At 39.0% G+C, this 21913-nt stretch overlaps 1 protein-coding gene across 1 annotated transcript in view; it reads left to right on the top strand.

Annotated features, from left to right (window-relative positions):
• LOC101852563 (twitchin) overlaps positions 1 to 21122 on the top strand; it is a gene marked incomplete in the record, with an annotated part of 226069 nt that extends 204947 nt beyond the window's left edge. The window contains 18 exon segments of the mRNA XM_013086125.2: positions 312 to 464; positions 1161 to 1206; positions 2048 to 2125; positions 2943 to 3045; positions 3768 to 3885; positions 4860 to 5032; positions 5531 to 5582; positions 6711 to 6855; positions 7955 to 8135; positions 8583 to 8771; positions 11500 to 11535; positions 12956 to 13098; positions 13793 to 13949; positions 15057 to 15182; positions 15822 to 16016; positions 17430 to 17546; positions 17869 to 18104; positions 19226 to 21122. Of these exon segments, the coding sequence (XP_012941579.1) occupies positions 312 to 464; positions 1161 to 1206; positions 2048 to 2125; positions 2943 to 3045; positions 3768 to 3885; positions 4860 to 5032; positions 5531 to 5582; positions 6711 to 6855; positions 7955 to 8135; positions 8583 to 8771; positions 11500 to 11535; positions 12956 to 13098; positions 13793 to 13949; positions 15057 to 15182; positions 15822 to 16016; positions 17430 to 17546; positions 17869 to 18104; positions 19226 to 19228 (2251 nt within the window).
• Between the last annotated feature and the right edge of the window lie 791 nt (positions 21123 to 21913).

Below are 21913 nucleotides of genomic sequence, written 5' to 3' on the forward strand. Positions count from 1 at the left end.
TCCCAGTACACACAAAAAGGGTCTCCACTCTATGCACAGCTACATTTAGCTTCCATAATATCATGTGCAAAGGACACTATTAAACTATTTTCAGACTAGGTGATTGAAATTTAATTTTACAGTTCCAATGGTGGACTACTGGTCAAAGGCACTATGCTGTGACATTCCTCACCTCAATGTTCTGTTCCTTGATGTTGTTGTCAGTTATCATACATGGGTAAAACCAGACACACCAAAAATCCCCACAAGAATGTGTATTAACAAAAAAATGTTGACTTATTTATTTCTCTGTTCTCTCCCCCCTCGTCTAGGCTGAGTGGTTTGTCTCCCTTCGCTGGGGAAGATGATCTTGAGACCCTGCAGAACGTGAAGCGATGCGACTGGGAGTTTGACGAGGACGCCTTCTCCTCTGTGTCACCCGAGGCTAAGGACTTCATCAAGAACCTGCTGCAGAAAGAGCCAAGGTACAGTTCTTGTTCTTTTTGAAAAATTAACACTTTGCAGTTACACAGCCGGCAGTACAAAATACCCCATCTGGCCACCCAGCCAGGAGAGTGACTGCATTGGACTTCTCGGGCCTTGCGCCAGGTGACCAGAACAGATAATTTTCACCAGCACATTAGCGCCAAGTGACCGCAAAGTGTTAAATAACAGTAAAACTAACAAAAATCGTGTTTTTCATCTATAATTTGTGATGGAATTGATGCTGAAAGAACCAAGTTTTTTGTTTTCTCCCTCTTTGTTCCATTTGACAATGTCATAAAAATACACAAATTATTTTTTTTAATGTCCACAGTTAAAATGAAATTGTTAACTTAGTTAAATAAAGCTTAGCTTATAGGTGAAATAGGATTCTATTTAGAAGTTTGATGCTGTATTTATAACTGTCAATGCAGTGAAATTTGGAAATTTGAAATAAGAAAATGAAATATTTTATCTAGTAAGATAATATGTATTTGTGCTAAGAACTGTAGAAAGATTATTGATTTGTGGCGAGATGTTTTTATGGATAACTGAAGAACAGGAACCTTTGATGGCTTACCATTGATGTAGATACTGTTACCCTTATGTTCACTGTTATTTTACCTGACAAATACTGTTACCTTTACGTCTACCTAGCCAGCTCAGTAACTACTGACTGTCTCTCCCTCTGTCTCCAGGAAGCGTTTGACTGTCCATGATGCCTTGGAACATCCTTGGCTCAAGGTATGTGGGAAGTGAAGTCTTGTGTGTGTGTGTGTGTGTGTGTGTGTGAGGGTGTGTGTGTGTATGTGTGTATGTGTGTGTGTGTGTTTATTTGGGGGGAGGGTGCGGGCAGTGGTAATGTTTTTTTTACAGTGTAAAGGGAGCTATAAGCTTTAGTGTGAATGGGTAAATGATATGGCGAAATATTGCGGGTGCTTTTGACAAAGAGCGGGGTGTTGTATGTGTCTTGTCCACTCCTACTTCGGGCTTTAGCTGCTTCTTGAGAAATTTATCTTGGGAGGAATATTCAAGTGTATAAACAATTACTTCTGCTTATATAATAATGAGCAGGCTGTTTTTATGTGCAAGGTATTATTGTTCATAAATAAAAGAAGAAGCTGGAAAGAAACGCTTTCACAGATTTTGTCTACAATGTGGTCCGGCATTTGTAGCGTGACATTTGTTGTAGCAGTTGTTGGTCCTACATCTGGTACTGAAAAATCTGAACAAGGGATGGGAGGGATCCTCTCACTTAACTACTCCTATTTATTGCAAGTGTCTGAGGCTTTTTACAGAGACACTCATTGTCTTAAAGCATCAGAGGAAATAGTGATTTCTGTCACAAAACCTCTTGGTTCAGAATAGTTTGTAATACTCAAATATACTTGCTGGTCCTAGTCACTGACTGTTGTATAAATTATGTCCTTATGTGTTCTCGGCCATTCATTGTGTATTCTCTCTGTCTCATTAAGATCCTCTTTCTCTTTTCTGTTGTGAGTTAACCGGACCAATCTTTCTTTCTTCTGTTTTCTTTATTTCAATATTTAATAACAAGATTTCTCTCTTGTCTCCTTCCCTGTAGGGTGACCACAGCAACCTGACCAGCAGAATTCCCTCCAGCCGCTACAACAAGATCAGACAGAAGATCAAGGAAAAATACGTGAGTGGTTGGAACTTTTGATTTCTATCGTTGGTTGCATCAAGAGTTTTTAAACAAATCCAGTCAAAGATTTTATGTTTTCCTTTGTATGGATATTTTGGGAGAGAAAATTAGTATCATTTTAACTGCTTGAATAGAAAAAAAAATATACTACTGTGAATTGTTGCAGTTGATGTTTAATTTACAACTTCTCCCATGATGATGCAGTCCTCTTTTCGACTTAATTGAAGCTTTATGAATTTTTCTATGTTTCCACATGTGTGTACAATCATCAACAAACTGACCCTCATCCGTAAATTTCACATTTTTCTTCATTACCGGTATATTTCACTCAACTCTGTTATGAAGAACTCATTTCAGATGCATGCCGCCCCCCCAGAAAAAAATGAAACAGATGTTTGTTGTATCATCACGGTGCTGCTCAAAATGCATGCTTGTGTGGCAAAGTACGTAGTGAAACCACGCTGAGCTCAAGGTATTTTTATTTATTTGCAGATAGACATTTGAATGTCCTATTAGCTTTGTTGTCGGGTGTTTTTTAGGTTATGTTATGCTACACTGATTTCTCTAAATAATGAAGTTTACTTACACTTTCTTTTTAAAAATATGTGTTTCCCCTGATCTTTTTTTTTCTAATAGTTTGCTCTTTTTTTAGTTTGAAATATTTAAGTCCTCTTCACTTTTTGAGTAGTGTTATGGCAAACCTTAAGTCCACCTTTGCTTTTTTAAATATAACTCTGTGCACCTCAAGCAAAATAGGCTGTATCCAATTTAACCCTCCCCCCCCTCCCCCCTCAACTCGTTTCCCTCCCTTCAGGCTGACTGGCCCGCCCCCCAGCCCGCCATTGGACGTATCGCCAACTTCAGCTCCTTGCGTAAACACAGGCCCCAGGAGTACCAGATCTACGACAGCTACTTTGGTAGGCTACGGCGTGATCTTCTCCGTGATAGAGACTGATTTCTTATCCTAATGACTTCAGTACTTCTTCTTGACTGGTCTCTTCTTTTCTAGAAAACAAGTTATTGATATGACAAATTCAGAGTATTTTTGTAGGCATGACCCCGATGTTCACAAAAGAAGTATATGGACTTTCCTTTTCAATATAAAATGGTATGTTTGTGTTCACCTCTTATTCTTTTTTATTGCAGAAAATTTATAATGCAACTGAGAGTTGCTTTGTTCTTTACAGTAGTACATACTTTATTCTTGTCTTACTAAATGTCTCTTTCTTCTTTTATTTATCATTTTTATATCATAATTTTTCTTGATAAGACCGGTTCAGTCAAGTTGCAGTACTAGGATATTACTATAGGATTCAGTAGATTCTGAATTTTACTTTTTAGTATCTGTCAATTTGTGACAGGAATACTGTGTCTCTTTTTTTTTCCTCCTTAAAAACTTAATGTGGCTGTGATATATACAGATTAAGTGAGAATAGATAATATAAGCTTCAACTTTCTCAATACGTTATTATTTATTTTCAAAAGTCAATTTGATATAAAGATTGTGTATATCCTTTTGTGGTAAAATTTTAATATCTCTGTACCTATGGCTATATGATATGTGTTCGTTTTTCCAAAAGAAACTCAAAGAACTTTGTATGTTCTCTATGTAATACAATATCTTCCATTTCTCCCCCAGACCGTAAGGAAGCTGTTCCCAGGTTTGTGCGTAGACCACGCAACCAGATCACAGCTGAAGGCCAGAGTGCCAAGTTTGACTGTAAAATCATCGCTGCTTCACCTCCTATTGTCACCTGGTAAGACACTTTTGGAATGCTTTTCATATTATGTAGTAATCATACTCTCACTAAAAGTAAGGTAATTTAGGAGGGGAAGCCTCTTTTTTTAAGGACAGAGCTGAGTGAATGGAGAAAGATGAAGTCCCTCCCCCTCTCCCCCCCCCCTTTTCAAAGTTATTACATGCTTCTTTGAGGATTGTGGGTTCTTGGAGGGCGCCACTGGCAGGTGCTACTTATTTTTTCACTCTCAGTTATTTTTGTCTTTCTTTATACTTTTTTTCCCTGCACTAAATGACTATTATTTGTAGATGTGCTTCTCTTAACTCAAGTAAATGAACAAACAGAACTAGTCAATTCTGGAAAATGCTGAAAAGTAGAAGGTGATCAAATTAAGTTGAGGGTGTCTTCTATCATTCCCTCACCCAACAGGTAGAAAAATTAATTCATACCATCATCAGTACAAGATATAATTATTTTCAGGTGCGCAAGAATAACAGTATTTTGTTTGTCCATCAAATTACTATTTGTGAGTGTGCATTTGTGTATGTATGTAAGTGTGCATGTGTGAGTGTGTGTGTGTGAGTGTGTGTGTGTGTGTGTGTGAGTGTGTGTGTGTGTGTGTGTGTGTGTGTGTGTGTGTGTGTGTGTGTGTGTGTGTGTGTGTGTATTTACCATGCTGCAGTAAATTTCACTTTGTGAAGATCATAAATTGTTACCTTATCTTACCTTACTTTTTCTTTACCTTAATTTATTGTACCTTACCTTACCTTACCTTACCTTACCTTACCTTACCTTACCTTACCTTACCTTACCTTACCTTACCTTACCTTATCTTATCTTATCTTATCTTACCTCACCTCACTTCACCTCACCTCACCTTGTCTTATCTTACCTTACCTTACCTTACCTTTCCTAGCCTTGCCTTACCTTATCTTATCTTGTCTTATCTTACCTCACCTCACCTTATCTCACCTTATCTTATCTCCCCCCAGGTACAAGGACGACGGTCTGCTAGGCCAGAGCTACAAGCACATGCAGAAGTACCACGGCTCCGAGTACGAGCTCAAGATCTCCCGCATCAAGATGGACGACAAGGGAGAGTACATCGTCAGGGCAGAGAACTCTTTCGGTCGCAAGGAGGAGAGGGCTAACCTCAAAGTAGAAGGTAAAGAGGGAGAGGATAGGATTAACTTGAGTGCCTGAGGTATGTGAGTGGGTGAGGATCCATAATATAATATCACAAATTTTAAGTTGTACAATGTGATGAGAAAACTATTTTTGGCCGCATAATAAGTAAATGCCACGACTTAATGATGATTGGTCCAGGCACAAATTTAAAGAAGGAAAAAGTGAGATCAGCATTTGCTTATGTAAACATGTCATGAACTTTGGAAGCCTGAGACATCAGATTTAAACCTGGGACATTGGTGAGAATCTTATTTTTTTATATTTTGGATGGATATGTTGAAATGCATGAAAATGTAACAATGTGTGAGTATAGATGATTGTCACTTTGACATTATATCTGTTCAGTGTAGGATATCATTTCACTTGTCTTTCTCTGACAGCTAGTTTTCCAAAGCTCACAATAAAGCCTCATGTTGGAGTTCAGTTTGCACATCACAATCCTTTCATCCCATTCTTTCTCTCTCTCTCTCTCCAGCTGGCCCAGAGAAACCTGCGGCTCCCAGCAGAGAAACCACTCCCATGAGAAAGTAAGTGATTCATTCATCTCTCCATGTACTCTTGGTTGTTGTTTTTTTTTGGGGGGGTGGTTGTTTTTTCCGGGGGGGGGGGGTTTGTCTCGTGAACTGATTTTGGTGCCGATATTTGTAGGTTACATAAAAACGTGTTGACATGGAGCAAATTGTTATGTTTCTAGAAAAACGAAAAAAGAGAAACAAGACAAGAAAAACAAAAGAAAAAGGGGAATTGTTTAGTCGATGATGATGATGATGATGATGAGGATGATGATGATGATGATGATGAGGATGATGATGAGTCCATGTACTGTTAATGTCAGAGGTCAACATTTTGTCAATACAAAATATTATAAAGTCCTGGGATGATGGCTCTTGTAACTAATTTTTCAATGGATGCCGGAAATGTTTCAATCAGTTCAAGGAAAAGGATGATTTTCCACTTTATTTCAACACTTAGGTGTTGAAAGAGAAATGAATAATGGCCAATAAATAAATTCATAAATCATTCTGTTAATCTAAGGAATAAAATCTTAGGAGTTAAAGAATATTGATTTTTTTCTTTCTCATTTTTTTACAGTATTAGACAAATTGTCATTCTTTGAGTATGTGTTCATGGATTAAGGGAGTGCTAGATTTTAAAATTAATTTTCTTATGTGCTTTAGTGGTTATTGGATTTTTTTTTAATTGTTAAGAAAATGTTTTGCTTTTTCATAAATTGCTTAAATTAATTCTCCTTAAGTTGTTGTTCTTCTTCATTTTCGATAACAGTTTGACAGTCAATCTGATGGTACGAACAAATAGTGCAGTTCTCTTTAGATCCTCCCTACTACCATACCATTTACTCTCTAGTGGTGTAGTAATATTGCCATGACTCATGAAGTGAGTAGCCTACAGTTGTACAAGATATGATGGCTGTCCTCTGAGCCCTGGCCGTATTGACAAAGTGGTGTGTCTCTGACTGTAAAGTTTGAGTGCACATACTGTATCAGTCCCTTGATCTGTGTCTGTTTGTGCTCTGTGAGTTATGAAGTGAGTATTGTGCTGCGGGATATGATGGCTGTTCTAAGGACCGCGGCCATATTGACACAGTGAATACATACTGTATCAGTCCCGTGATTTGTGTCTGTTCTTGTCCTCAGGAAGCGAGTGTTTGAGGAGAAGGAGTTTGAGAAGCCAAAGGAGGATGAGAGTCCCAACTTCAACTTTGACCTCCGACCTCGCGTCATTCAAGCCAACACTGAGTTCAAGCTCATTTGCTGCGTCAAGGCTCACCCACCACCAAAGGTAAGACAGACAAGTGTTTAGTTTATTTAAATTAACATCTTGTACAGTAGAAAAAAATATATGGGGACTTGGATATAGTTTAGACATTCTTATAGTGTTAAAACACAATTCAACGTTTTGCCCATATTCAGGCTTCATCATAGACATGACCAAAACAAAACAAAAAGATACCATTGTAACAAAGCATTTAGTTTACTTCATGTAGGTGAATAATATACAAAAGCTACCGCGGTAAAATTAGTCGCTGTTTCAGTCTCCCAGTACCATTAAGATTTTTCAAAAAGTGTTTACCACTGACTGCATTAACTTTCACGTCAATGTTGATGAACCTACTAACTTTATGAGTAAGAAACTTTCTTTACCACATTTTAATGGGTTCACCATTTTATTTTATATTGTTGTGTAAGTCCTGTTTCCTCCTTAGCACATGTTTTATTTTCGTCTATTTTCTTTTCCAGTTGTAGAGGTCCAATACTTAACTGCTTTTTTTTATTTTCTCCAAACTAAAGACCTTACTTATCCCTGTTCATCCTCCTTTCTTCTGCACAACCTCACTTCCCATGTTCTTGGTCACATCTCCCTTGTACCCCCTCAAGGTTGGCAGGTGCACTTGTGTGGTTTGCTCCTTCTTCTTTCATATCAAACATCTATCTATCATCCGTATCTCTCTTCATTGTTTTCTTTGTCTGTTACTTTCTAGTAACACTTCTAATCTTCAGCACTTGTATGACCTATAAATCTTCCATCCTCTTCTCTCCTCCTCCTTTTCTTTGTCTACTACACTCTCAAGTTACACCTCTAATCTTTGACTCTTATATAACCTATTTATGTCACAAGTGTTGTAAAACTCTTTTTTTATTTTTGTTTTAATAAGCGTTTCATGGCACTTGCAACTACATTAGGTCATAGAAGTGCCAAAAATTAAAAGTGTTGCAAGAGAGTAACAAACATGAAAAAAGAAGGGGAAGAGATAAGGATGATAGCTGTTTGATAGGAAAGAAGGAGCAAACCACATTAGAGCACTAACCCACCAACCACCCACGGCCACGAAAAACTTTCACTCAAACTTACTCCCCCTCTCTTGTTTTCTGCTCCCCAGGTGGTATGGTACAAAGATGACCGTGAGATCTCGGACGGTACTCACTACACCATCCAGTACTCTCACGGCATCTGTACCATGGAGATCAGCAATGCCAAGCCGGAGGACTCTGGCAAGTACACTTGTATTGCTAAGAACCCGCTGGGAGAGGAGCAGACCACCTGCAAGGTTGTGGTGGAGGGTGAGTATAAGTGGCTTCTGTGTGTGTGTGTTTGTGTGTGATTGTGTTTGTGTGTGTGTTTGTGTGTGTGTGTGTGTGTGTGTGTGTGTGTGTATCACATATGTGTTTGTTTCTGTGTTTGTTGTTTATTTTGTATGTGTGTGTGTGTCTGTGTTTGTTGTTTATTTTGTATGTGTGTGTGTGTGTCTGTGTTGTGTTACTTATTTGGATGTATATATACATCATGTGTGTGTGTGTGTGTGTGTCTGTGTGTGTGTGTGTGTGTTGTTGTTGTTGTTTTTTTGTGTGTGTGTGTCTATATTCATTTATTTATTTATTTATTTGTTTGTTTGTTTGTTTGTTTATATATTTGTTTATTTGTATATATATATTGATATATTTATTTTTTTATTTATTTATTTATTTATTCATGTATTTATTTATTTCCTGTGTGTTTTCCTCGTCCAGACCGCGTCCACTCCGGTGACAGCAAGTCCTCCCAGTCCTCACACACGTCACGCACCGTCAGACGCACAAAGTCCGGTGCCAACTTCGAGGAGTCGTCGAGCTACGAGGAATCGAGCTCCACCGTGAGGAAAAGCCGCCGCAGTGATATCTCCGAGGAGGTCACCACCTCACGCTCTTCACGGAAGTCAAGTAAATGAAACTGACGCTTTGTTCTCTGTCTGTGTCTGTCTCTCTGTCCTTCTCTGTCTCTTTCTCTGTTTTTCTCTCTTCGTCTCTTATCTCTCATGCTCTCTCTCTATTTCTCTCTCTCTCTTTCTCTCTCTGTCTGTGTGTCTCTCCTTTTCTGTCTTTCTCTCTGTCTCTCCTCCCCCTCCCTCCCCCACTCCCTCTCTGTCTCTTTCTCTCTTTTTGTCTTTGTGCGTTTCTCTCTCTCTCTCTCTCCCTCTCTCCCCCTCTCTCTCTCTCTCTCTCTCTCTCTCTCTCTCTCTCTCTCTCTCTCTCTCTCTCTCTCTCTCTCTCTCTCTCTCCCTCTCTCTCTCTCTCTCTCATTTTCTTTCTCTCTCCCTTTCTGTTTCCCCATCTCTCTCCTTCTCTCTATCTCTCAAGCAGAGAGAAACACACCCGTGCCCTCTCCTCCCCTCAGTCTGTCTTCCACCCTGTAACATCCACTCGTGACCTGCATGCTATGCTGCGTCCATGGATCACTTTCACTTTCAGTAAAAAAAATCACCTGATGACCAAACCTGCTCTATGTTCGGGCATAGCCCAGTCATTTCTGCCTGCATGTGTTGATATAGTACAGAGTGATCACGAATGCTTCTGTTCCACTTTTAAATGTCACGCCGTGGTGGAATCAGGCGCTCGTCAATTTTTGGGCATATAGGGCTATTGGTATCATCTTGGAGCCTGTTCATTTGCCTTGCTGTAGGTGAAAGAAATATCCATCTATGTTGAATAGAAGTCTAAATATATGCGATTAAAGGAGGTCAGGGTCGTCTGGATTCAGAGGTAAAATTAGCAAGAAAATGGCCGCCAAAGTTTGGTAACTTCCATAGCTTAAGAGTCCTTGGAAACTGAAAATTTACATTTTTGTGCCTTTCATTAATGTTTTTCAGTAAAATCCACATAAAAGTGTGCTTTTATATGAACATAAAAGGTGTTGAGCCTAAAAAAGAAAACTAGAAAAAGATTGCCCATCGGCCCAAAAATTGCAGATTTTTAAATTTAATTATTTTTGACGAGTGCCTGATGTCACCACGTTGCCTCACAAATTTTTGTTTCAAACTTCCTCATCGATCAAACTCAAGGAATGATTCTGATTCTTAGAACTGCGATTTTTTTGCAGTGATTGCTAGTGTGATAAATGATTGTTGAAATCTTAATGTTCTCTGCTCCTGTTTCTAGTTTAAATGTTTCACATGTGTTTTTTTTATGTCTTTACAAACTTTGTGGGGTTTTTTCTTTGTTCCGTCTCTCTAACATATCACATTCTTTCCTTTTATTTCTCTGCTCCTGACATTGATTTCCTTCGTATAAATATTTCCCTTGCATTGTGTCATTGTGTCACTGTGCTGTGTCACTGTAGTGTGTCATTGTGTCACTGAAGTGTGTCACTGTGGTGTGTCCTTTCTGTGTTTCTCTTGGTTGTGACTACACATCTCATTTGTCAACCTCATGACCTTGCGCATGTAGTTAGAAATGTCAGACATTCTCCTAGTCAGTACAACGTCCTTTCATTTAACTCAGTGCTTGTCAACCTTTTTGTAGCCAGCACCCATACCCACTTTTGCCACCTTTAACTGTCCCCGTGGTTTTATGCACCCTGTAAAATTTAGCTAAATCTGATCATTTTTGCATAATTTCTGATTATTTTCCTTTATCATTCTTTGTTAAAATTAACAGAATCGCATAATTTCACATTTTTGGGCTCAGTTTGCATAATTTCATAAATTTTTTTTGCATAAAACCACGGGGACAGCTTTAAGAGGCTAACATTTCCGTACTGCCCACCTAAACGCGTCATTTCCAAGTGTGGCATTAAGTAGCACCTAGTCTCTACCAGGTGATTGCTCAGGTTGACAAGCACTGCGATTTATCTTTATCTAGACCAGAACAGGACACTGTGTCTCGTAGTTTCTCTCTGTGTCTGTCCCTCTGTGTGGTGTAGATGTCTCACAGTGCATGAGGGAGGCTATGCCAGAGTCCCAATTTGGTATAGTTATAACAGTCATGGCGTCCATGAACAAACCACTGGGATGCGCAGGATTTGTTGAGAATCAGTCATGGCATATAGGGCTTACACTACAGTGGGAACTTTATATCATCAGCATTTTTTCACAAGTGACTAAATCATTTTTGGAAGTTTTGAGAAAGTTACAGAAAAAGAAAGCACCCAAATCAAAACCATGACGTGTGCATGTGTCATTTTTCAGTTAAAAACTTGGAAGGAAATAACGAAACAGAACAAAACTATATTGAACTAATGGCCTTTGGAGTTCTTTTTTTTTTTTTTAAATAAAGACTTTATCTGAAAACGCCCAGAAACGGATTCAGGCAATTGTTGAATAAAACTGATGACACGATGCAAGGGAAGAGACATATGCAAGACTTCTGAAAGATGGGTGTGTTTGGGGATATAGGGGGGAGGGGGGTGATGTTGACACAAAAATCAGCTGCTGTGGATTCTCTGAGGTTGTAGGAGAAGAACATTATCTGAGTAGATAAATTCTACAGGAGGTAGAGTAGGGTGGGTGTGGGGGGTGGTGGGAGTTAAGAACTGTGAATGAGGTACTCTGGCATCCCCTCTGTCAATCGGTGAAGCCTGCACATCACGTCTCCATCAGAATGCCTCCTGTCCCATTTGAATGCTGGTTTTTTTCTCGGTGTATGCATGACCATTGTTTCTCTATCTCTGCAGCCTTCAGTAGCACCAGTAGTAGTAGTCACACCGAAGGTGAGTCCCGCTACATCAGCAATTTTGTGAACATGACCTTCTCATTGTAGCCTACCTGTACATTGGTTTGTGTTGGAGACTTTTTTAACCCTATCCGTACGCCTTGGGATCATTTTGTACCCCCCGAGGCTATATTGTTCACATTTTAGAATACTTATAGTACAAAGATCTCTTTGAAACTTTCAGTATTTCTCAAAAGATTATTTTGACAGACTGCTATGCAAAGTGTACGGATCGGATTAATTAGTAAATTTCCTCTTTGGAAGTGGTGGCAGAGAGTTCCCGACGTCGTAAGGATACGATAGTAAAACCCAAAGTACGGATAGGGTTAAAAATGACCAATTCACTCTGGGTTGTTGCAAGATGCTGTTTTTTCTCTTTTTTCTTTCTTTCTTTTCAAATGTTGGGTTTTAAATTGTTTTTTTGCCCTCATCAACACAGTTTATGTCACTTAAAGAGGTAGGCTTTCACCTTGCCTATAAGGACCAACTTGGGGTAAGAGAGATACAATATCTCAGCAGAATGACTGAGTATGAGATACAGAATAAGAATTCTGCCCACACAAGGATCAAACTCGACCCCTTTGTCTGTGGTGGTGAAGTGTTGAAATGCTAAACCACAGATACCAAAGCTGTTGCTTATATGTTTAGGCTATGTTTTATTTGTTGTTGGAGATAGCCCAGTCCATTTTCAGAGTTTTGTCTTTCTGTCTATCCCTGAATGCTGTTATCAATTTAAAAAAATTTTTTTTTTAACCCAATGAAGTAACGATTTTATCTCAAAGATCTCCATAGTTGAAGATTGTTTTTGTCAAGTTAAGGAAGGTCTACATGAAATTATTTGGTAATCGTAAGGGAGGGAAATACATGAATGACATTACAGCTCCTGACAGGCTATCATGATACAGGTTGCATAAACAAGAAAGTGGGTGGTTGGCGGGTGCTCTGGTGTGGTTTGCTCCTTCTTTCCTATCAAACATCTGTCGTCCTTTTCTCCCCTCGTTCTATTTTGTGTTTGTTACTCTCTTGTAACACCTCTAATCTTCGGCACTTATATGACCTTATTGTGTTGCAAGTGCCGTAAAACACTTACTAAAAAAAACAGATCCTAGAGTAACTCTATGTACAGATCCTAGAGTAACTCTGTGTACAGATTCTAACGTAACTCTCTCTATATATATACAGATTCTAACGTAACTCTCTCTCTATATATATACAGATTCTAACGTAACTCTCTCTATATATATATACAGATTCTAACGTAACTCTCTCTCTATATATATACAGATTCTAACGTAACTCTCTCTATATATATATACAGATTTTAATGTAACTCTGTGAACAGATTACGAAACTCTATGTGCAGATCCTAGAGTAACTATGTACAGATTCTAACGTTACTCCGCGTCTGTACCTCCCAGGACGAGAAGAGCCCCAGGAGGAGGCGCCCAAGTTCACACAGAACCTGGAGCCAGTGACCGTCAACGAGGGCGAGAAGATGACCCTGTCCTGCTCCGTGACCGGGAAACCTGAGCCCAACATCGAGTGGTTCCAGAACGGACAGGTAGTTGATGAGATAAGATAAGATCAGATCAGATCAGATAAAATAAGATATGATAAGATAGATAAGGTAAGGTAAGATCAGATAAGTTTAAGATAAGATAAGTTAAGATAAGTTAAGATCAGATAAAATTAGATAAGATAAGATAAGGTAATGTAAGATAAGATAAGATCAGATCAGATAAGATAGGATGAGATATGATAGATAAGATCAGATCAGATCAGATAAAATAAGATCCCAAAGTGCCAGATCTGACACAGACATGGACGACCACACTTCTCCACTCATTTCTTTCTCCACTCGGATGCTCTCAAGTATTTTATACTATCCTGGGGTTTCTCCATCACTTGTGTGTTCAGGTTTTCCAAACAAGGTTCTCTGGGTCTACCCCTGCCTTGTTTGCCTTCAGATTTTCCAGTAGGAGAAAAATGTTCTAAACCGTGATCGCCGATGTCTGTTTCTTATCTTATCTTATCTGATCTGATCTTATCTTATATTAACTTATCTGATCTCCCTCCTACTCTCTCTCTCTCTTTCTCTCTCTCTCTCTCTCTCTCTCTCTCTCTCTCTCTCTCTCTCTCTCTCTCCCTCTCTCTCTCTTACACACACACACACACACTCTCTCCCTCTCTCTCTCTCTCCCTCTCTCTCTCTATATATAGGCCTAGTCTCAATTTATCTCTTTGTTTCTCTCCAGCTCTTGAAGTCTGATGAGATCGTAGCCCTGAGCTTCCGCCGTGGAGTCGCCAAACTGGAGGTCGGTGAGTCCGTCATTGAGGACGAGGGAGACTACGTCTGCAAGGCCACAAACACGGCCGGCGTGGCATCCACCAAGGCCAACGTCACCGTCATTGGTAAGCTCTTCAGATGTTTGCTTTTTCCGTCATGACCTGATTTCTTGCTTGTGCTGATCCATCTCCATGCCTTTGCTTATATGTGAGGCAGCATGGTGAAATCAGGCTGTCATCAATGTTTGAGCATGTAGAGTTATTGGTATCATCTTAAAGCCTGTTCACTTGTCTTTATTTGGGTGAAAAAATATCCATTTATCTTTAATACAAGTAGAGATAGTTGCGAATGAAGGGGGTGGGGGTCACCTGTTTTCAGAGGTAAGATTAGTGAGAAATGGTCGCCAAAGATTAGTTATTTCTCTAGCTTAAGAGTCCGTGGTAACTGGAAATTTACTTTTTTTGTGCCTTTAATCAACGTTTTTCAGAAAAATCCACACAGAAATGAGTTCTTTAATGGGCATGAAAGGTGTTGAGGCAAAAGACAAAGTTTTATAAACATTCACAAACCTGCAGAAAAATGCCAGTTTCTTCACTTTGATTTTTTTTACGAGAGCCTGATTCCACCCTGCTGCCTCACATATGCATTCTCTTTTTAAAGAGGTGTTTTTAATTTAACTCATCTCTCTACCAAAGCAAATATCACATCACTGTCAACAGAAAGCTTTTCTGGCATTTCCTTTCACTTTCATGAGAGTTTGTTTCTCAACTGTCTCTAGGCCTCTGCAGAGATGTATTCTCTTTTTAAAGCAGGTGGTTTTTACAGCCCCATTAACACAATTTAGGTCATTTAGGAGATGGCCTTCAACCCTGCCTGTTAGTCCATATCTGGGCCATGAGGATACAAAATCCCAGGAGAAAGAACCAAGACTCATTCCAAAAAAATACTCCCCACACAGAAATCCTATTTGAGCCTCTGTTTTTCTCTATGTTCAATGTACATTTGTCTTTCGTCCATCCGTCCTCATCTTTTTTATTCGGTATTTGCACGGCAGGTATTTACAAGACACCCTCATAAATTATTTCATTGATCTTCTCACTTGGTATCGTAACAAAATGCTTGATTTAGCCACCTCTATTTATTTCATTTGTATTCTTACTATGTATCATTTCTGAGTTTTTTTCTATTTCTCTTATTTCATCAAGTGATCTATGTTGTGTTGGTGTTTTCAGTGAAGAAAGCTGCGGCCGGCTCTGAGAAGAAGTCTGCTGCATCCGAGGCCCCGAGGTTCCTGGAGCTGGTTCAAGGACAGAGTGTGTCCGACGGAGACTCAGTCACTCTGCAATGCAGAATAGCAGGTGAGAGAGGAATAATGATAATGATAATAATAATTACAATGATAATAATGATAATAATAATAATGATAATAATAGTTATAATGATGATAATGATAATATTGATAATAATAATAATAATAATAATAATAATAATAATATTTTGTTTTTTTGACCAACCATCTGTCTTCTCACTCCAACAAACATGTACTGTCTGCCAACTGAAGCTCTTTTTTGCGTGGCGTGCAACACATATTTTACCGTTTCCCACATTCTGATGGAATGTGTCGACTTTGACCATATACGTATAAAATACTTCAAGTATAGAAACATCAAAAATGTTTTTGACGTCGTTAATCCAAGAAAGATTTTGAATTTTATTTGAGAAATTAGATTATTTCCTAGGATATAGAAATGTATAGTTAAAGTTGTCGGTGTATATACATACACTGAAATTAATATAGTAAATACGTATGTAAATAAATCTTTACAATATTTACAAATATAAATGTCTGTCCTTCCTTTTAACTTGGTGATAGATCTATTGTTATATAACTTATTGGCACTTACGTGACCAAAATTGAGTCGATAGTGCCATAAAGCACTTACTCAATCAATCAATCTCTGCCAACTGACCACCCATCTGTCTTCTCTCTGCCACAGGAAAGCCCGATGATGTCCAGTGGCTGAAGGACGGCAAGCCCGTGAAGCCTTCCGACGACTTCCGCTACGAGAACGCCGGAGACGTGTACAAACTGGTGATCGCCGAGATTTTCCCGGAGGATGGCGGCGTGTACTCCTGCCAGGCCTCTAGTGCTGGAGGAAAAGCCACAGCCTCTGCCACTGTGTTTGTCAGCGGTAAGCATTTGTTTCGTCTTCTGCTGGGCCCCTGCTCTCAGTTTGTTAACTAATTGTGTCATGACGTAGTGGAATCAGGCGCTCGTCAATTTTCAGGCATGTGGAGTTATTGGTATTATCTTGAAGGTTATTCATTTGCCCCCTGCTTTTGAGGAAATAAACGTCCATTTATCTGGAATGAAAGTCGCGATTTTAGCGGTTGAAGGAGGTGGGTCGCCTGGTTTCAGAATAAAAATTAGCGAGAAAATGGCCATCAAAGTTTGGTGACTTCCATAGCTTAAGAGTCTTTGGAAACTGCAAGTTTTACATTTTTTGTGCCTTTAATCAACGTTTTTCCACAAAATCCACACATAAAAGTGTTTGTGAATGGATATACAAGATGTTGAGTCAAAAAACAAAAATTCGAAAAAATGTCCAAACTGGCCGAAAAATGCTGATTTCTCGGATTTTAATATTTTGACGAGCGCCTGATTTCACCATGATGCCTCACAATTAAGTTTTGCTAAATCTGGTCACAGCTCTTACATGTATTGATGTATTGTTAGCAAGCTATTCAGATACATATATGAGCCCAAAATTGTGAAACTTTGTTGGTAGCAGTTTCTCAATACTTCGCCGTCACATTGCTGTCACATCTCGCCAATCGGCGATGTTCACCACCCAGTTTCTTTGGATTTTCTCCAAAATGCCTTAGCCTTTGATGGCAAGGGTTTTTACTATATGAGCCTTGTGATGGCAAAGTGTTAATCTGTGCTATTGGATGACTGTACTGGAGAAATATTTTATCAAAACTAAAATTCTAAATGTTGAAAAAAGCAAGAAGAAATACACAGTATAGGTATCATTATCAAAAGAAAGGAAAAATTATTTCTCTCTAGAAAAATTTTGCTTTTTGGGCTTAGTGTATTTCACCAGCTTTCCGATGGTATGTTTGTTTTTTGTTTTCTGTTTTTTGTTTTTTAAATTTGTAATTTTACTTGAAAACTGACAGCAATCAGAGGGCTAGATGAATTTTGCACATTGTTACTATTAATTGATAACAATTGGACTTAGTAAAATTCATACCACACAGAGTGTGTTTTTAAATGGACATGAAAGGTGTTAAGCCAATTAATAATAAAATTTTGACAAAAATTACCAAACCAGCAGAAAAATGCCAATATAAATTCATTTATTATTATTATTATTATTATTATTATTATTATTTTTATTATTATTATTATTATTATTATTATTATTAATATCAATATTATTACGAATATTATTATTATTGTTATTATTATTATTATTATTGTTATTATTATTTTTATTATTATTATTATTCGATGTCACTGTTTTGACGAGCGCCTGATTTCACCGTGGTGCCTCCCACATTGTGTCACGACCTCATGATGTGTCTGTGTTATCCCACAGTTCCGGAAGAAGAACCCACCGTGCCCGTGTTCAGCGCCTTCCCCAAGAGCCAGAGCGTGGACGAGGGAAGCTCCGTGACCTTCAACGCCACCCTGGACAGCCCGTCCACTGTCACAGGTACGCCGTCTGCCGCAGACTTTTTGTTCAAGGACCATCATTTCCCTTTATTATATGGTTGCTTTTAAGGACAAGCGGGCTAACCCAGGTTTCAAGGGCTTGTTTTTGCTTGTGTTTTGGAACTATTCCCAAACCAAGTTTTTTAGTAAAGACTAAGTCTTTGTTTCCACTATTTAGAAGTTGGAGGCAAGCTTTTGGGGTTATAATGAGACATAGTGCACCAGGTTTAGGTGACTGTAGAAAAAAACTCTGGGAAACAGTGGGAAAACAAATACTCAGTGTTTAAAGAGTTTAGGCCTGTTTCACTTTTCATCCCGTGCAGTGTCTTGGAGCAAAGATGGCCGCCCCATCGAGGAGTCTGGCCGCTTCAACGTGTCCCAAGACGGCAACTCTGCCACTTTCACCATCCCCACCGCCCTCTCGACTGACACCGGGTCCTACACTGTGTCTGCCTCCGACGAGCGCGGTCAGACTAGCTGGACATTTTCGCTGGTGGTCAGAATGGGAGACTCGGCGGCCGGGGAAGTCGACGTCCAGCAGTTGATTAACTCCGTGCAGGTGAGTCCTTTCTCACAGTTGATTAACTCCGTGCAGGTGAGTCCCTCTCATTCAGTGCCAGGGAGAAATCTGACATTTTTTTTCTTCACTCTGCAGTCTGAAATGGACTCTCTTCCAATATTATATTTTTAGGGTGTTTAATTGTGAATTTGCTTTTGCCCTAATAGACACACCCTTATTGTCGCCTGTGTGCAATAACCTTGTATCCCACAAAAAAGGAATTTTACAGGAGATGGAAAAAACTTTGTCAATTCATCTAACAGTGTTTGTTAAAAATTAAAGTCTGAATGTTGCACGGACGAAGTTTATTGAGCTAGATCTACATGTCTAAAAAATTGGCATAAAATCCGCAACGTTACATTTTGTAGAAAAAAAGCAAAAAAGGTGTTTTTTGACAAGGTGTGAGATACAGGGTTGTTATACTCGGGCGACATTATAATGTCCTTTCCTCTGCCCATTATTCCTCACGATTTTACCAGAAATCAAAATGGTGGGTGTTGGCAGTGGCGCAGTTTGCTCCTTTCTTCCTCTCAAACATCCATCATCCTAACCTCTCGATCCTACTTCTTTTCTTTGTATGCTACCTTCTAGTAGCACCTCGACTAATCTTCAGCACTTACGTGATCTATTTGTGTTGCAAGTGCCATTAAAGCTCGTACTAAATCTAGAACTAGAACTGGACTAAGAAATCAAAATCTCATTATGGTACATTTGTAAATAATTTTATATGAGGAATCTGTCTTATCAAGTAGATGAAATCCTTTTTGATGAAAGTGACCCTTACTCTGAAAATAGCATTCCCCCCCCCCCGACATTGATTTTATATAGGTGAATGGGGTACTGCATCCACACTTTGTTCGCCTTGAGTTTGATTGGCCCAAGGTATGGGACAAAACGTCCTCCACCTCTGTTCAGAGAAAGAGAATTATTTTTCACTCTCAGATGTCACAGTTTTAAAGTCTTTCTTATTAGGCCGTAGTACTATAGCTGATCTTCCATGTGTAAGTCCTTTTTTTTTTTTTTTTTAAATTGGTGCGTTTATTTTGTTTTCATGTTCCAAACTCCATATCTTAAATTTGTTTAGATGGTTGACACATATCTCCTTTGGTGTGTATCCCCAGTGAGCCGTGTAGTGTGTTGTGAGCGTGTCACCACTGAGGCGTGTAAGGAGACAGACCCGCACCTTGGGAAGCATCATGAAAGACAACATCGCAGCAGCAGCAACATTCTTATCTCATCTCGTCTGTCCACACCTACAACTGATTTGGGAGATGTGCCGACAAAATGAGTTACTTCTCAGATTTTATTCTGATGGAAATAGATACGTCAAATTGACAGGTTGAATTTTTACAATTTATTTGAACGAAATATCATATCATAAAAGACATGTTAAACTTGAAGAGAATGGTATTGGTTTAGAATCTACAAACACGACGCTTGTGTTGATCTTTGGCTGATATCTCCATTCATGGATTGCAAAAAGTAACTCATTTTGTCAGCACGCCTCACATTTCGATCAGGGCCCGTGTAGTAAGCTCTGACCCTGATGAGACGCGGAAATTCCCAGACACCCTCGATGCATGCTTTCACTTTGGCATTCATTATCAACATGCACGACTTTTTTTTCCTTTCAACAAAGTTAAGAGGGATCGTCCTGATCCACTGATGCATTTCATGATGTCTAAGGGTGTATTCAGAGTAATTTGACAGTGGTCTGCTGATCCCTTTTCTTGGTCCTACAAGAAGAGAATGAGTATGGACTTTACACAGTTCCTTGCGTCACCGTTTCTGGAATGACCTCTCTTCTCTCGCTGCACGCCAGTGGTCAGGTGTTTATTTTTTTAAATCAGCCCTACGCAATTTTGCTGGTGTTTTTTTTTTTTTCTCCCATTTGTTCCCCCTTGTAAAGGAGAGTCTGAAAGTTGACGATTTCTTCCGTCATCACTTCAGCATCGATCGATAAAGTTGATAAAGTCATGGTGGGGATTGTGTCGCGAACTGGCAGGCTTTGCTTTCCTTTAGGGCACAGCATGCAACTTGTAGTGGCCAAACTTTTTTTAACCATTATCAAAAGTTGAACACATATATCCCTTGTGTAAATTATTTGTCTTGGCAGTGGTGTGAACAAAGATGTCCGTTTGTGATATAATGCTTCTTGAACAGAGAACAGAAAATTATTTATATCAGAACCCTATAATAATAATGAAAACTACATTTATTATAATAATATGTGTATATTTCTTTGTGGGTTATTGCCACTGATTCACTAAGAAAATGTGTTTTCCTTTTGTTTTCAAGTTTTGTTCCAGCACTTCCTTGGTTCCAGTCATTTGACAATTATTGATTCTTGTACAGTTGATTTATTGTCTCACCACGTGTCGCGTGTACGCCTCACACTTGCTGTGTGTGTGCGCCTCCGTTCTGTATACGACATCAGCTGATTGGCCTTTGTCAGTGACGTTTTATTTTTAGATTTCAAATCGAGTGCCTTCCATGCTATTATCAAAAAGTGTTGATTTATTTTTTAATCTATACATACAAGTATATGGTGGTTTACATAACAGATTGCACAATCATTTCCTGGAGTTAGTCCCTGCGTCTTAGAAAGGGTTCTTTGTTTTTGAAGTGCTTAAGTAGTTAACCTTGAATGGTTCAATGTGGCGTTAAGAAAATATGGATGAATGAACGAATGACTAATGGACTAGTGTTTACATTTGTGGGGCGAACAATTGTGATTTCAATCCTGTGTGCTTTATTCATATTTATCAAAAGTTGGCAATTCTGTTTTGTCAAAACTACAATATCTTCCACCTCCATGGGGAGGGAGGGGCAGGGTTGTGTCTCGCCGTGCGTCTGCAGTGATCATGTGGTGTGTCTCGCCGTGGGTCTGCGGAGGTCACATGGTGTGTCCCACGCCCCCTGGAGGCAGGAAGTATTGCTCATTTTCTGTTCCCGCTACTGCTCCCTGGTTCCCAACCTTTGTAACACATCGCAAAATAAAGCTGCTGGTTTTTCAAACCTCGGGTGTTTTTCCTATCTTTTACTACTACTGGTGTCCTATTTGTCTGTCTGTGTGTGTGTGTGTGTCTGTGTGTGTGTGTGTGTCTGTGTGTGTGTGTGTGTGTGTGTGTGTGTGTGTGTCTGTGTGCAAGTGTGAGTATGTATGTGTGTGTGTGTGTATGAGTGTATATGTGTGTGTTTTTGTGTGTTTTTTGTTCGTTTGTTTCTTGTTTTGTTTGTTTGTTCGTTTTTTTGTGTGTGAGTGTGTGTGAGTGCTGGTGTGTGTGTGAGTGTGCGTGTGTTTTCTCCACTAAAGGACATTCTGCCAAGGTGTAGTGAAGTCCGTAATTTGCTTGTTTGTGACACGACACAAAATGAACACAAGTCTGTCCCCTGGGTTTTATGCACCCCGCTTAATTTAACAAAATTTGATCATTTTTCGCATAATTTCTGATTATTTTCCTTTATCAATCTTTGTTAAAATTAATAGAATGGCATAATTTCACATTTTTGGGCTCAGTTCTCATCATTTCAGTATTTTTTTTACATAAAACCGCATGACATTCATAAGGGGGAATGTAAATTGTCACCGTAGAAATCAGATGTGAGAGACATCCAGTACATACGCTCTTTAATTAAGGATGAAACTGACACATATGTGAGGCAGAACGGTGAAATCTGGCACTCATCAAAATAACGAATTCGGAGAAACAGGCATTTTTCAGTCAGTTTGGAAATTTTTATTGAATTTTTTTTTTTTTGGCTTAACCTCTTTTATGTCCATATATAAAAATACATTTCCATGTGAC

Source organism: Aplysia californica, unplaced genomic scaffold, assembly GCF_000002075.1.
Source record: "Aplysia californica isolate F4 #8 unplaced genomic scaffold, AplCal3.0 scaffold00437, whole genome shotgun sequence".
Lineage (NCBI taxonomy): Eukaryota > Metazoa > Mollusca > Gastropoda > Aplysiida > Aplysiidae > Aplysia > Aplysia californica.